The sequence below is a fragment of the Rattus norvegicus genome, chromosome 8 (genome assembly GCF_036323735.1).
Source record: "Rattus norvegicus strain BN/NHsdMcwi chromosome 8, GRCr8, whole genome shotgun sequence".
NCBI lineage: Eukaryota > Metazoa > Chordata > Mammalia > Rodentia > Muridae > Rattus > Rattus norvegicus.
The window spans coordinates 37,766,854-37,784,366 of record NC_086026.1 but is presented as its reverse complement, the minus strand read 5'-3'; the positions used below and the strand labels follow the sequence as shown (position 1 = coordinate 37,784,366).

Here is a 17,513-nt window from a genome sequence, read left to right as displayed (position 1 = left end):
GGGATTTAGCTCAGTGGTAGAGCGCTTACCTAGGAAGCGCAAGGCCCTGGGTTCGGTCCCCAGCTCCGAAAAAAAAAGAACCAAAAAAAAAAAAAAATTTATGACACCTCGGCCGGCTATGCACAGTCGTTCTGAGGATTAAAGGCCAGCCCATGATACTCAGCAAGACCAGAGCCTGCCGGCATCCTCCCTCTCTCCTAAAAATAAGGCTCTACTGGAGGACCCCACTGTGTATATATGTCTGGATCTTTGAAGACGGCACTTCTGCCCTTGCCCTCAAAGTAGACAAGAGTCTGGGAACTTTAAGAGTCTGGGAACTTTAACTTGGCTGTGTTCTATAGCAACTTTTCCAATAGATGATCTCCAGTTGGCAAGAATCAAGGTGATTCATTTGAAGCTGGCCACATACGAGCTGTGCATTGAAGTGGGGTAGGTTAGGTATTGATCCTGCCTAAGTTGTCAAGTTCTCTGGTAAATGAGACTTACTCATTCAGTAAAATAATTTCCGGTCAGAAACAGCAAAAGGGCTTAGCATCAGGAATTAGGGAAGAGGCCAAAACCACCAGGTCATGCATGATACAAAGGTAGCATGAAAAAGTACCCTGAATAACCCAAGAAACTGGAAAAAGAGATAAGACTTTCAAACAGAGGCAGAAAGAGAAACTCCAAGGGTTAAAGACAAAGATAGCCGGGAAGGACTGACCACAGGTGGAATTAAGAGATCTGGCAAAAATATAAACGATCCCTTCCTTCTATGAGGAGGCAGTGATCACTTCTCATTCCTAGTTAAACATCAAGATTCTCTACCACATTATCTTTTGCTTCCTATGGCTGGAACAAAGTGTGGTCTTAGAGCCTGCTGTACACTGCTAATAAATTTTTTATGGGTTAAAAAAAATAAAAATAGGGGTTGGGGATTTGGCTCAGTGGTAGAGCACCTGCCTAGCAAGCACAAGGCCCTGGGTTCAGTCCCCAGCTCCGAAAAAAATAAAAAATAAAAATAGAGTTGTGAGAAGGGACTGACAAATGAGAGGGTCCTGTATTTAAGTACTACCAACTCTGCTCATGGCCTTTGCAATGAACTGTTCCTTATTTATGGAGAACAAATACTTACTTTTTGGTAGGAAACACCAATGAGAACTGGAGGAAGTCACAGGTGTTACAACAACAGCCCTTCTTGTCAAGGAGGGCTCTAATTCCATTCAGAGCATTCTCACAGGGGGACTGCTTTCTAGATTAAACACACCTATCTGTTTTACATCTGTGAGGTTTACTGACATCAAAGAGGGTCATGTAAAATAAAGACCGATTTAATACATACCCTCCCTCCTTTAAGGTTTTTGTTTATATAATTTGGTAACTTTCTCTGTTCTGTTCATTTCTTAGAACAAACTTTCTAGTTCAAAGGTCCAGATTATTAATTCCACCAATTTTTTTTTTTTTTTTAAAATTTGGAGCTGGGGACCGAACCCAGGGCCTTGCGCTTGCTAGGGAAGCGCTCTACCACTGAGCTAAATCCCCAACCCCTAATTCCACCAATTTAGAAGACACATCTTTATTTAGTTACCACTTTTACTATCAGCCTCAGAATCTTTCCATTCATAATTTTTACGCAAAACCTGCATTTTGACTTTTATCCCTGGCCTGTAATCCATGGTTCAGGGTTAGAGGAACCAGACTGCTGACTTTGCCCACTACCAAACACTTAACCCTCTGTCTTAACCTCTGAACCTAACTAAGGAACATGACTGTGGCTCATTGAGCTCACTACAGTCATTTCCTCTGAGGCCCCTATGCACCACTTCTGTGATGAGCTGCTTTTCTGTTTCCCACAGTCACTACTGAAATAGCAGCACCACGTCTCCGCCTAACCAGTATTAAATACGAAACAACTTCAGAAAAAAAATCACAGGCCACCATCATCCAATGAGTAACCTTACCCAGGAAGCTGGCTTCCTAGCTCTCAGACTTGATGGCTTCCCCAACTGCTCTCCTGACATTTTCCTCCCCGGCCTGGGCATGGTATGGTGGGATCTGTACTTAGGTGCACTGACAGATGCTATCCACTCTAAGTCTCCAGTCTGCACATACTCAGGGCCCAGTCCCTCCTGCTAGCCACCAGGCAATGACAACAGCAGGAGACTTATTTCATAAAACATCAGTAAGGTATTTTAATGAGAAAAAAAAAACAAAAACAAAAACAAACAAAAAACCCGAAACAAATCTTAGTCTCATGTTTCTATCCAAAGACACTCAAGACTAAATTTTCCCTGTCCATCCCTTCTAACTGCAACTTTATTTGTGACCATTAATAAAGGCCAGTTTAAAGATTAAAAAAAAAAAATTAAACCTTTTTAAAAAAGATTAAGCAATCAGGCTAGCAAAAAGGTACTCAATACATACTTTTTCTCATATCAAACAAGCTAATATTTCAATACAGTATAACTATACAGAATATATACAATACACATATTTTTCACAAAGCAAACACTAGGCTCAGAACAGATTTGAAAAAACATGATATTCACATTGATTACAATAACTCTAAAAATGATTGTAACGTTGAAACGGCACTTAGTTTACAAAAAGGTCACAAAAATATATATATATATATATGTAGTCACCAAGAACCATGGTTTCTGTAAAATACTAATAGCCAGATACTAGTTTATAAAACGTGAAGTTATGACACTGTGTACATTTTTTTTAGGAAATCAAAACAAAAATTTAAGACCATTTTTGTTATTGTAGAAAGTCAAACATGCTAAGTAATTTAGCTATGGCCACTGTCACCAAGTAAAGCCACACTTGAATGAGATGACAACTGGTACAGAGCTGGTGACATGGGGACTGGCGCAGCTGGAGAGTAGGACTGCTATAGGAGAACATGGGAACATGCAACTGCATTCACACGCTCTCCTCAGCGGTTCCCTCTTTGGCCTGTCTTGTCTCCCAGATGCCAGTCCCCCAAGAATCATAATGCTCTGTCTGGCAGGGTAGGAAGCTTCCCTGACCTCCGTGCTGCCAGCTACAGGCAAACATTAAAGCATGCATCAGCTATATGGACACTGGCCACCGCTGGCAGACTGTGCTGCAGTCTCTTTCTAGGCTGTTTGGATTAGAAAGGACCTCAGTTTTAAATGGGGCCAGATTTATATATTAGCCCTATAAAATAGTGAGCTACTATAGCAGCAAATACGAAATCACAGGAGCAAAACCACAAAACTTTATTTAAGAAGTTAATTTGTTACATCAAAGTAATTGTTTTCACCTTTAAATCTGTCTCCCCTCACCAGATATCTTTTTCCCTATCATCAAACTCTCTGGTTTATTACCTCAATCTGACTTTCTTATCACGGTTCTGAAAAAAGATACTCCTAAGCCTGGAAAATCTTTAGTTTACTCTTAAAAATGGGAATACAGGAACTTTAAAGTTAAAAAAAATTCGTTCTAAAAGTATCTTTCACAAATATATATATTTAAATATTAAAATACCTAAGATTTTTATAAAATGGCTTTTGAAAAGACAGTAGAGGCACAAAGAGGCCACATACCATCCTTCAAGTTGAACGTAAGGTGCCACAGGGTGCCTTAACAAAGAGGCAGGCAATATCTAGCTGATGCAACAGGAGACACCAGTATCAATAAACTAAATACATCATTAGAACTTGAGTCAAAACCAGATTTTACCTTATCAGAGGCTGTTCTTTAAGCAATACTTCCATACATAAGCATCGGAAGCCATCATTTTGTATAAACAAAGTAACAAGTTTATGGCCTCACTTCTAAATATCCAATGCCACTCACTCTAGGGGGCAGAAAAGCAGTGCAACTTTCAAAACTGCATTCTCAGTGCCAAAGACCTTCATATCAGCTGTCAACCGGAGAACGGCTACCTAACAGGACAAGCTCAGAGGGCACGCACACACTACTCACAGAAAAGGCTCTCTGGAAAACACCACTGCGGACAATGCTGCCATCTTGAAGCCACACTACTCCCTCCTGTGCAGACAGCGCTGACTACTCAGCAGGTGACGGGCTTTGGTAATGAACTCACTCACAGGGTGACTTTTCAAGCTCTAGGTATAGTCAGTCTGCCATTTGAGAAAACAAGGAATTTAGTAAAAGTCATGACACTATAGCTCCTCAAATGATTACTGGTGACTTTACTAGTAAATCATCACAACTGAGCCCAGGGTTTTTAGGCTTAGCAAAGCTTGATAACTTAGAAATAAAGAATTTAACTTTATAAATTAGGCACTTAAAAAAACTTAATTTTCTCTTATACTTTTAATAAAAACATTAATTTTAATGTTTCTCAATCAGGGTCTGAACTCCTAAGTTTTTGTAAACTGTTATGTCCACAGGAAGCCCGGTGTCTGCTGGAACCGGCCTGGGTTTCACTCAGGGAGCACTGCTAAAGTTGAAGGAGCAGTTAAAGCAACATGTTCAGACACTGCCAAAGCCAAGGCTCCAACTGGACTGTCTGGAATCTACAGTGACTACTTCCAAAACCATGGAACTATCGCTTCTATTATAAACCAGAATTACGATATGGGAAAGCATCTCACTCATCACTTCAGTAACTCCTGGTAGTGCCCAGCAGCATTCCCTGTTCTACACAGTTCATGTTTCTAGGTTGCAGCAAACATCTCAAGTTATGCATTCCGGAGTGAAACATTACAGCCTACTTCTTAACCGGCTTGCGGACTGGCTTAATGCCACTCCAGTGTTTAGCTGACCCATTGCTATTTTGGTAAATTTGTTTTGCTGAAGATTTTTCACGTAAAAATTATCCCACGTCACCACATTCTGTCAAAAACAAGAGTGGATAAATACTAGTATAAGCAAAATAAGAAATCTTAATTTTGATCTTATTTAAAACATGTATTTAGTTATAAATATTCCTCATAGCTGTATTTACTACAACAATAACATCTCTCTACTCCCTCACTTTTGTTCCACTGCCTTCTGGTTTCTATATGTTCTCTTAGTAACTATGGAAATATAAAAAGGCGTCTGATGTCAACGTTTACAGTGAAAACCTATCTTTCTCCCCTACCTTTGGGCTGTCTGCTCCATTATGTGAGCTTTCCTAGTTCTTTTCCCCCACTCCTAGTTAAGAACTCACATCATTCCTTCATGTAGGTGTATACTTCAGTTTGAAGGCCCTTTGGGCAGATGAGTGATGCAGTACAATGGAAGTTTCTAATTCGCCTGGTCATTAGGTCTACAAACCAAAATCTCTCGAGTTAGAATTGAGGACTGCTCATTTGCCATCATAAGAAAACAGTGTCTGAGATCCTGCTAGAGGATCCCCTCTGCATAACACTGTATGGTCATGTACCTTAGAAAAGCTAACAGACTAACGCCTAATCTGAAAACAGACACTCACCATGCAAGTGCCTTCTATTAATTAGACAAATGAAAGGAGAGCCTTTTTTCAAGGAGTGAAAGACTTAACATAGCTTCTAAAGGAATGGGGATCAGTTTTAAAACAGGAGAGCCTGGCTCCGTAGTTAGAAGGCAACTGGAGAACCAATGACTCAGTGAACCAGAGGCCCTTACTCCTCCACTCTATTTAGTAAAACATTTTAACAAGTATTTTCTGTTTGTTTTTAATAACAAAGGGAATGTATCTTAACACGGATCCTATTTATTGGGACTTAATATGTTCAAACATAAGACTGAAATGAAGCAACTTAAACATTTTAGTACATTCTGTCTTAACAAAATTGTGAACTTAAAAAAAAAAATTAAACTCCACCCCTGAAAAACTCAAAATAAAACCTAGTAATAATGAACTGTGGTTAAACTTGAAATTAGACTCAAAATAAAAATTAGGATTGTTTAAAATGGCCAATTAAGAGAAGCTCACATATTTTTGGATAATAACGTTATCAATATCCATTTCTTAGAAAATTTAAATGCACAAGGTAAAGTGTCCTGTTAACTTTCTGTTTCTGAGTCAGTGGCGTCCTGACGTGACCCTCTGAAGCTGGAGTTTGGAAATGCAAAGACTGACAGGAGGGGCTACCGCCTCCAACACGGTGAAGACTTTACCTCTAAAGCACATCCTATCTATTTGGTAGTTGGAAAAAAATTGAAAACAGAGCTTTTCTTATATAAAATGCTTAGATTTTTAAAAAGTAACTTATCTAGCATTCTAAAATGTAAGCCCTTTAAATATCACAAAGTTACCCTCGTAGGCCTTACGAAAGATAGCTACCTTTAAATATTTATTCTAAACAAGACTGCTTCTCTGTTTAGTTCCCCTGGTGATTTCTATGATGGGATCACATTAACTGGCTTTCATCTCTTCACAATGTTTTCCATATGTTCTGGTGAAAAGTATACATCTAGGCATTCCCCTCTTAAATCAACTTTAAATAAACTTTAAGTATTACTATATATACAATTATCTCTTGCAGTTGTATTTCCTATAATAGACCCATAAACAAAATGTCCTCAAAAAATGTAGAGTCATATTGGAACAGAAAAAGGCCTTTGTATCATTTTATATTAAACACTGGTCGGGGGCTGGGGATTTAGCTCAGTGGTAGAGCGCTTACCTAGGAAGCGCAAGGCCCTGGGTTCGGTCCCCAGCTCCGAAAAAAAGAACCAAAAAAAAAAAAAAAACACTGGTCGGGTAACTTTATCAAAAAGATTTGGGCAGTAGGCATCTAACCATTTGTGCATTCATAGTATATTGGAATTTCTCATTAAGGTTGGCTCCAAGATTTGTCACTAGTAATGAAAATCCACAGTGAGGCACGTCCTTCCCAGGGAAGCTAGCAGGGCTGTCCTAATTCAGAATTCCTAGGAGAGGGCATACTGAAACACTTTCACCAAAAATCTCAAAAGAATTCTTCAAATCAATTCATCTCTGATTTACTCTTATTTCTTTCTTCCTTTCCCCTTTTTCTAGCTCTTAACAAAATAAAAACCCAGTTTAGAACCAAAAACATTTACCTTACTAAAATAGGATTCTAATGAGTTTTAGGATTTATGTATTAGTAGGCACAGTTTTCAAAGATCATATGATAATAAAATAAAAATTACTGACTCTTTTAGTTGACTTTTCTGAAGGTCACACACTTATGCTTGGGAGCAAATGAGTCAGGTAAAAAACTAGAAATACGGGTTGGGGTTGGATCTAGTGATAGAGCACATGCTCATAATATATAAAGTCCTGGGTTCAACTCTCAGTATTAAGAAGAAAAAAGGACAGAGATAGAAATTAAATTGCAGAATTAATAAATTTTAAAGAGACAAATTACTAAAACATAAAGTGTAAGTAAGTAAGGTCTGGCACTGGGGTAAAAGTCAGATCATGTGTTTGACTAAGACTATAGCTTGATCTGGATGTGGTGATGTGTCTATGATATGTAATGTTAACAAGCATTGTGGGGGAACTGAGGCAATAGGATCATGAGTTCTGGACCAACCTGGGCTACCTATGATCCTGTTACAAATATCCAAAGTCAAACAAAAAAACATATGTAGTTTTTATCTTCTAACCCCATCAGGGGCTACCACAATGATAAATGCTGGGGCTACTTTCTATATAAAAAATTACGGGGCTGGGGATTTAGCTCAGCGGTAGAGCGCTTGCCTAGCAAGTGCAAGGGCCTGGGTTCGGTCCCTAGTTCCGGGAAAAAAAAAAATTACACATAAGTTCATTATTTATTGATTCATGAATACTTCAGATCAAAGAGGCTTTAATGGCAGCAGATAAAAAAGTATATCCCAATCTAGAGTATCATATAAATTTTATCATCTGAGTAGCAAAGTTTTTAGATCTTAGTCTTAACAATCGCTCCTCTAAGTTTTGAGTCATAGATGATCATTTTACCACCTCTTATCTTTCACATTATTGCTCACATCCTGTGAAAACTATGTAATAGCGGCTTTTAACAAACTTGGCAATACCTTAAAATATTTTGGAATAAGAACATTATATTGTTGTCAAATGTGATCTTGTAAACAATCTTAATTGGGTTAAGAATGTAGCCTCAAAACAGAATTCTTTTATTTTGTCCAAAACAGCACAGCATCGACATCCTCAACAATACATAAACCTATATATAAAATATAGAATATCTTCAATATTTTTCTTTTATATGGCAGCACAATAGTATATATGCAAGTGAAAGTGCTGTTGATGGGACACGAGGACACTTATCTGAGCAATGTCCTAGTTAACCAGATGTCAGCAGTCAATGGCCAGTAAAAAAAACAGTCTGAAGAGAGTTCCTGCAAAGCTGGGTATACGTACCTCGTTCTGCGCCCTGCCATTCCACGCGCGCCTGACTCTTCTCAACCACACCTAGCCTTTGGAGGAGTACTACAAAGGTACAGAAAATACCTGCCTGATACTAATTTTTCACCATGAAAATCCAAAATGGCTTAAAAAAAAAAAAAAGAATATACTGGATTTCAGAAGTTATTTACCGTCATCTGAAAAAAAAAATACCGTAAATTCTTCCAAAACTACAGGGTTTCTAACACCCTGTGTCCAGGAGTAAACATTCCTTAGGCTTTGTCAAACTCTTTAGTAACTTCTCATTAGCCCTCTTATCTCAGAAAGGTCAACAACAACCCGACTTCTTTTGTATCTGCTGCTGCCCACTTTTAACAATGGAAGAACTGCCATGTTCTAAGTCAGCTGCTTTTCCTTACTCTTAAAGTTTATGTTCTGTTTCAATGTTACCTTATTGTATACATACTAAAGCTATGAAAAAACAAAACAAAACAAAGAACCCTCTAGTTTCAGAGCTTACAAAGGGAACCCCTTTTTAAAAAATTAAATTAAATTTAAACATATGAGACCAAGCACAGGCACTTTCCAAAACAAACAAACAAACAAACAAACAAAACAAAACAAAAAAACCCCAAAACCCAGGCCAATCACAGAATCACTCAATAGTTATAGAAGACAGCTCTGCCTTGGGGGGGTCATCTCGGGGAGCATCATCGTGAGCACTGGTCTTTGGCTGCTCTTGCAGGTCCTCCTCCTTTTCTGCAAGCCCACCAAGAGACCCCAGGGGAAAAGTGCTTTCACAGTTGTGGGTTGAGGAGACCTGTGAAATCACAGGCATTTGAACAGAAGAGCTGCTTTCAGAAGTGTGCTCTCCAAGATCATACTGAACAAGGGCCTCTTCTTGCTCCTGGCTTAAGTAGTCCGGTACTAAGAAATCACTAAATGAGAGGCAAAGGATAAAATACAAGATTAATCTTCAAACTATAATAAAAAGAAATCATCTATAAAACAAGACTGGGACTTTTCATTAATTATTCAATGAAGTTAATAATAAATAAGCTTTCTTAAATATCAACTGAAGCCATTCAATAGAACCAAAGTACATCCCATCTCCCTGTGGGCAATAGAAAAGATTAAGGATCACTTCCATTGATTCTCTGGACACTTCAAAGGTCTTTCTGGATCTACATATAGGAGTCTGTATATAATGTAAGTGGCATCTCACTAAAGCTGAGTAAAAGGTTTATATAAACCCATTTCTTCATTTCTACCTACATAGAGGTTAGCAAAGAAGCCCAGTCTTTATGCATATATGACCTTACACGTATTTTACTATGTGAAGTTGAAAGATATAGAAATTAAGTGTTCACCTTACTATGTATAAAAACAGTAATACATTTTGGTAAAAATTTAGAAAGAAACTCATTACATTTGGAGTGACCATTTAAAACTCTGAATATTCAGTTTGTGTGCAAAGTAATTTCTGATGTCTTGTGCTCTATTTCCTAAAAAGTCTTCATGGGTTAGAGACGAGCAGTATAAGACACAGGGCCTACATGGGAAAGACCATAGGAGAGGTAAAACTGGACGAGTAAGCACATGTAGGATGATGTCATTATGCAGCAAGGCAGGTCCAGGATAAGGTGAAGCCTATCACTGAACGAGAAGGAAGGGTAGGCGGGAAAAAAGTCTAGGAAGAGAGGAGGAGGAGAAGTGGGAGAATCAAGATGGAGACGACAGAGCAGGATGATCCAGATTCAGGTGGACTGGATCAATTTTACCTTGTCTAGGTGAGCGGTTTATATCTTTATTAATTGACAATGAGTTTATTGTGTGGATGTATTGTGGACTGAGAATTTAACATATAAATCTGATTGATACATTACAAGTTTCTAGAATTTTGATTTTACCAGGCTATAGGGGATGAGAGCAAAGTTCCTCGAGGAACAGCCTGGAGAGGGCGGCTATAGAATGCCTGGGGCTAGCATGGCGTGGTGCCTCGCTGGAATGGCCCTTCGGAAAGTGATGTGTCAGGCGTGGTGACAGCCCACCAAGGGGACAGTGTGAGAGAGCATGCGGCTCCAGCGGCTCCGCACGGGCACACCGCTGAGCCTTTTATTTTATTTTTATTTTTACTGCAAGTGTAATCTAACTTTAGTGACATAACTATACATTCAGAATCAGAACTGATTAAATAAAATGAATACCTGGTCTGGAGGGAAAAATAAATCTACACATTAATAGTTTAGAATTGAAAAGATGTTTATAAAAAAAAAAAGGTTAGTTTAAAAGTATAAGGGTTTAGAAGGATTTTATTTTTTGAGGAACCAAGGATTCCTACAGAGGTGGAATTCTAACCATGTTAAAAATCACACATAGGGGTTGGGGATTTAGCTCAGTGGTTGCCTAGCAAGCACAAGGCCCTGGGTTCTGTCCCCAGCTCCGAAAAAAAGAAAATAATAAAAAAAAAAAAAATCACACATAACAGAGTGTTATATCCACAGGAGGACTTAGATACTCTCCTGTTAAAGCTTGTGTTTTATCTTCAGCCAAATTTCAAGTGATACCTGACATGCTCAGTCAGCAGCAGAGCTAGAAATAGAACTGCATTTACTTGGATAACCTATAAATCATAAATATATTATTATAGATCATTAATGCTAAGAAGCCAGAGCACTAAATTAGGAAAACAGGAGACTTATTGGATCTAATCATATCCATGGTAACAGGTGTCAAACAGTGTTTTCTAGGAAATGGATACTCCTTTACATAAGACTATTATGTATTTATTTTGTTTTTCCAGATACAGTTTCTCTGTAGACCAGGCTGGCCTGGAACTCAGAGACCTGCCTGCCTCTGGGATTAAGGCACGTACCACTAAACATGGATATCTAAACTTTAGAAAGAACTCTGCTAACATTTATAGTCTGACCTGTAGTCTACTAAGATACAGGTGACATGGTCTATCTGGTAATAAGATCTAGTTAAATCTAGCATATTATATATATGATATATAGTATATGGAAATTTATTTAATTCCATAAAAACGAAAACCTAAGAGGACAAATAGTCTTCTGTGGGGGTACTTCTACTATTTATTTTGTAGGAAATATTCTAAATACCAATAATATAACTTTATAACTTAGGAGACCTACCAAAATTTCATCAGATCAGGTGGTCAGAGTATGCACAGTGGCAATTTAAAGTGAATGTGAATGATTAGCTGGCAACCTGATAACACAGCAGGCTGGCTGCCCTAAAAGCAGGAAGAGTTTAGAAAGCAGGTTTTCCTGATGGGGTTTTCGCTGTGCACCTCACCTGCTCTGGAAGTAGTTTGCTAGCTCTGATGCTTCATGGTTCAGACTCCTCAGGTGCACGATTAAATTTCCAGAGTTGGTGAACATGGCGCCACATGTTTTGCACTCGTAAATCCGAGGCTTGCGGATAATGTGCCGGGAAACCCTCATATGGTGTTTATACTCCCCGAAGGAAGTGAAAGTGGCACTACATATCTGGCACCGGAAACAGCGTTTACCTTCGTGCTTTAGGCGATGCATCTTTAGCGAGTAAGCCCTGGTAAACTTTTTTCCACAGCAGTCACACTGAAATGGTTTAATTCCTATAAAACAAAACAGCAAAATACCATCTGAAAAATAGACTGAGAGGTCATAAAATCACACATTTCTGAATAACATTTTTTTAACAAAAATTAAGAAAAAATGCCAATAAAACAGACTCAACATTCTTTCAGAGATGGTCCAGAATATTTGAAGTCACTACTGCTTTAAAAAAGGGCAAGATAGGGAAGAGGCAATGAGGTAATACATATTGAATTGTTTTCTGAATGATGCATTTTTCAGACTTCAAAAATTAATTAACCTAGCTAGCTTTAACTGTCAACATGACAGCAGCCTAGAGTCATGTCAGAATGGAGTCTCAACCGAGGACCTTCCAGAGATCAGCTCAGCCGGCATCTGTTGGGGACTGTCTGGATTGCTAGTTGGTGTAGGAAAGCCCAGCCCACTGCGGGCAGTACTACTCTCCAGAGCAGCTGGTTCTGGGTTGTATGAGGAAACTAGGGAATTACGAGCCTGTGAGTGAGCCAGCAAGCAGCATTCCTCCATCGTTTGTGCTCAGATTTCCCTAATAACGGACTATGACCCACCTGTAGGACAAAATAGACCCATTCTCCCCTAAGTTTTATCACAGCAACAAAGGAAACTAAATAACCAATTATTTCATTGTTTGTGGAACTGGGATACACTTTAGGACCTGTGCATACTAGGTAAGAGTCCAACCACTGAACCAAAGTTCTGGCTGTAAAACACACCTAAACTACACCCCCAATCCCCCCAAACAACAAATATTTTATCAGAGAGGTTTAAACTCAAAGTTTAACCATCACCTGTCTGTGATGGTTAGTGTTGTCAATTAAACAAAATGTAGAATCACCTGGAAGATGGGTCTCTGGGTTTACCTTTATTAAGTTAATTGATGTGGGAAGAGTCTATTAATTGCTAGTGGGCTCTTTCCCTGGGTAGGGAATTCTGGACTATATCAACAAGAAAGAGGGCAAGAAGAATCCTACCTACCATGCATGCATTCCTCACTGCTCTCTGCTCTTGACTGGACTGACATGATCCCTTCAAGCTCCTGCTGCTATCTATGCCCTCCCTGCCATGATGGACTTACTTTAACTGGAACTGTGAGCCATATGAACGCCTTTTCCTTTAGGTTGCTTTTCTCAGGATATTTTATTACACAAGGAAAAATTCTAATATCTCTGTATATAACAATCATGATAAGCTCATTAAATGATAATTAGCTTTTCAGTATTTAATATTATTAGATATTAATAAGGGAGTTATAAAAATATTAAGTTTCATTATAGTTACTACCACAATTTGGGGGGAAGGAGGCTAAAACTGCAGAACACAACACAACCTGTGGACGTAACGAGAAGGCAGGAAGTAGCACTAAGACAGAGACTGCCAGACCGCACAGAGCTGGAGAAACAAGCTGCAGCTGACACAGCCACCACCCTCTCAGCCTTCAGGCAGAGTTCTACTGTCTACCCTGTACCATCACCATATTCAAACTTCGCTTACCACATCCATCTAACATTTTTTTTCCTGTCCAAAAAACTACTACAAAGCTAACTAATCAAAAGCAGATACTGACAGAATTAAAACAAATTATGAAATCCTTCAAGCAGGTTAATTTGTCAAAAATCTCAAACTTAGGGAGAAGTTCAAAGTATTGCCTATGTATAATTTTTAACTTTATTTGCACTTGTGAAACATATACGCAATATAGCCAGTACCTGTTAACGTATACCTTTACCATACATAACTGCATCTAAGTTTTAATCAGAATATTGGATACCTGTGGTAAAACATTCTAGTTTCCCAACATTTCAAAGAGAGACCGTAGTTAGCTAACTTGGTCTCATCTGACTTTTCAGGACTACACGTTTCTTTTCTGTTCTGTAATTCACCTCCCTCATCCCACCCAGCCTCCACTTCCTTTCCCCACTTCCTAAACCCCTACCCCCTTGCTTAGATGGAATGGAGTCTTTCTATTATACAGTGTAGGCTGGCCTCAAATTCTAGATCTTCGTGCCTCACTCTTGAGTTACGGGATTGAAGGTATGTGTCACTATGCCTGGCACAAAGTCTCTACTTTCTATTTTAATCAGATTACAAAGCAAAATGTTTGGCACACCCCCTTAGACAACAACATTGAAGGTAACATTACCTGAGTGGATAAGCATGTGCTGTTTTAGATTCTGAATACGGGTGAAGCGAACCCCACAGGTTGGACATTGAAAAGGTCTGTCTGGACCATTTGGACTTGGTCGTTCTGTACTGCTGGTAGAAGGAGCAATGTACAGTTGATAGGGATACTGAACATTTTCCAATCTAAAAAAAATAAACCAAAGAAGACAACGAGGCTCTCATGTTTAAGTTGAATACACATTTCTGTAGCCCAATTCTTACATGAACCAATGAAGCAACAGACTTTTATTTATTTAAATTTATAAAGCAATGTGATTGCCAGAATGCCCAGAATCTTTAAGTGTGGATTTAAAACACAAAACATATAAGCTGTTTTACCTTAGATACCCTTCAATCTCTTGAATTCCCTCCTTTCCTCTGTCTTAATTTAGACCCTTATCATTTCCCCCTTTAAAATCTTGCGACAATTGTCTTTAGAATAAATTCTCATCCCCCACAAGAAGTGTCCAAAACTACTCATATATGAACTTTCTCTTCCCAGTCTAATTTCTGGTCACACTCCCCATGCCTCAAAATATACTTTTCCCTGAATAAATCCCTCTAGTGTGCTTATGTTCTGTGCTTTCACTTACTGAACGTCCTCTATGAGCCTGTCTTCTTTGCTCAGGTTGTAGCCACTCATTTTATAAAATGTAGCTGATGTAATCATCTCCTCTTCCTGCAAGCCTGGATTGGTCTACTGCTTAAGTAGGTAACTTCCTAATGATAGCGGCAAACCCCTGCAGATTACCCTATCTACCTTCATCCTCTTCGCTTCCCTGAAAACTCATGAAGCTCTCAAGAGAAAGGCTATTTCATTTCTACACTTCCATGACTCAGCAAAGTGTTTAATAAAGAACAGGCAACTTGATTACTATTTAAAAAATTTAAAGAATAAGGGCACTTATGCTTACTTATGGTTTTATTAATTTATTCAAGTGATTTGGTTCATAATCTTCCAGGGTTATCTACTCGAGAACAACACATTTTTGATCCTTCAAGTTTTCAGCAAGTACAGGTATTAAGAATTAAGACCGTTCTGCACTCTATCTGAGGAGCAGTTCTTCCAGTAGAATCTATACTCAGTGGTGAAAGACAACTGAGTGCTGGTTTAAGCTGGTAGTCAGTGAAGGCCTTCTCAACGATTGACACCAACTCAATGATTTGAAGGTCAGAGTCAGAGGGAGCCGGCGCACTTGTTAAGAGCACCGGATGCTCTTCTAGGACCTGGGTTTGAGTCCCAGCACCCACATAGTAGTGCCTCACAACCATCTGAAACTCCAGTTCCAGGGGATCTAATGCCCTCTAATAGCTTCTGCAGGCACCTGGCAGAGATGTGGTACATAGTACACAAACATATACGCAGGCAAAACACCCATACACATTAAATTATAAAAAAATTTAAGAGTCAAAAGAGTGGAGAGGAAGGGAGAAAATATCGTAAGCAAAGGTTATGAAACAGAAAGGTTCAAAGGGAAGATCAAATATGGAGTGCTTTAGGAACTGATGAGGGCTTGGTAGAAGATTATTAAAAAGTAAGGAATTTAGCTTTTGTTTGTTTTTTGAGACAGGGCTTCTCTGTATAGGACTGCTGTCCTAGAGTTCATTTTGTAGATCAGGATATCTGCCTGCCTCTGCCTCTGCACTGCTGGGATTACAGGTGTGTGCCAGAACTGCCTGGCACACATTTAGATTTCAAGGAAAAACCGTGACTTCTTAGTTAAAAATAAAATGATCTAGTAGTACATGGAGAATGGACTTAAGCAGAAGAATGAAATCAGGGAACAATAATTTCCAAACTACTAGAGTAATCAGGAGAAAGACAGCAGTGACTTAAACCAGCATAGCAGTTTAACTAGGAAAAATGAACTAGGAATTCTGAACACAGAACTGAAAGGACTTAAAGATTAGTTTCAGGGCCATCAAATGAGAAGTGATGAAGGAAAAAGGATAATATATAGTTCTCATAGGCTGAATGAAGACCTTGGAAATCACATATGGCATCTAGAACTATACTTGGCAAATAAGAGAGCAATCATTCCATATATAAGGTTAGGAGACTAGATAGTTTTAGAAACATGCAAAATTGTACTTAAGTTTCAATTTCTTACACAAGTTTGAATTGAGAACTATAAGCACAGTCTTCATGAGGAAAGGACATCCTACTATGTTGACACTAACCTGTCATCCTCATCTGCATGAGCATTGGTGCTGGAAGTGCTCTGAAGTGTAGGCAATCCTTCAGTGACTCCTTCATCCACTGAGCCTGCAAAAAAGGAAGTTTTAGAAGGAACAGCTGCTAATGTTTGGTGCAAATAATCCAAGATGTTAACTGCAAGTCACATATCAATCCTCTAACTTACCTAGTGCTCACATCTTATTAAAGTGTAATGATGTTTTACACACACACACACACACACACACACACACACACGGTTTTTCCAGATAGGGTTTCTCGGTGTAGCCTTCCTTGGCTGTCCTAGAACTCATGCTGTAGACCAGGTTGGTCTTAAACTCACAGAGATCCGCCTGGCTCCTCCCAAGTACTAGGATTAAAATTGTGTGCCACCATCCCCTGGCTATAAACCACCTGGCTATATTTTATTTTTGATTAAAAGTAAATCACATAGGGCCAGCAATATGATTTAACAAATGGAACTTCAATATTTAAATTTTTCAGGTATATTTCTTTTCTAGGAACCTTGGGAAAATATGCAGAACAATCTAGTGCAAACTGAAATCCACATAAAATTTCATAATACTGATACTTACCTTAAAAACATTGTTACTTTGTATCTTTTAAGAGTTATTTTATTGTCACAATTTTTACAGACAATTTAAAGGACAAGGGTTGGATCTGAGAGATGGCTCAGCAGTTAAGAGCACTGGCTGTTCTTCCAGAAGATCTGGGTTCAATTCCCAATACTTACACGGTGGTTCTAACTCCAGTTTAGCATTGTCTAGTTATAAACTTGAATTATGCATTCATATATATTTATATACTGTATGTATCTTGCAGCTTCTTCACATACTGTAGGCATGTTCACATTGTCATTATTTTTACTGTTACAGAATATTTATAAGCTATTCCCTTGTGAGGGAAGTATGGGATTTTTCTATCAACTCTGCTGCTGGTGAATGCTCTTACAGAAGTAAGTTAATGTACAATGTAGAATTCAAGTCCCTGTCTATTGGATTGGAAATTATATACTTCCCTACTGTTTTTACTGGTTAGTTATCTTAGTCATTTCACATACTCTGGGCTGGGATGTAGCTTAGTAGTAAATCAAATGCCTAGCATGCAGAAAGCCCTGGGTTCTGTCCCTTAACAACTCCTTCTCCCAGCTCTTGGGGCAGGATATAATTTACCAAAGTCTAACAAAAACCTTCACAACTTTCCACATAACCCAAGGGTGGCTGACAGCCTGAACCCCCTTTCCTACTGGCTTTAATTCTACAGCAAATTTTCTGGC

At 38.7% G+C, this 17,513-nt stretch overlaps 1 protein-coding gene across 6 annotated transcripts in view; it reads right to left on the bottom strand.

Moving 5' to 3' along the window:
- Positions 1-2,146: 2,146 nt before the first annotated feature.
- The window catches only part of Zbtb44 (zinc finger and BTB domain containing 44), a 57,984-nt gene continuing 42,617 nt past the window's right edge, over positions 2,147-17,513 (bottom strand). For 2 of the 6 annotated variants that reach the window (XM_063265734.1, XM_006242769.5), the window contains 4 exons: positions 16,222-16,306; positions 14,021-14,130; positions 11,582-11,882; positions 2,147-9,201 (listed from right to left, as the gene is read on the bottom strand). In XM_063265734.1, the coding sequence (XP_063121804.1) occupies positions 8,919-9,201; positions 11,582-11,882; positions 14,021-14,036 (600 nt within the window). In that variant the 5' untranslated portion in view covers positions 14,037-14,130; positions 16,222-16,306 and the 3' untranslated portion in view covers positions 2,147-8,918. Of the gene's footprint in view, positions 9,202-11,581; positions 11,883-14,020; positions 14,185-16,221; positions 16,307-17,513 lie in introns of all 6 variants that reach the window. The other 4 variants (XM_063265733.1, XM_006242768.5, XM_063265731.1 and 1 more) reach the window with 3 other exon arrangements.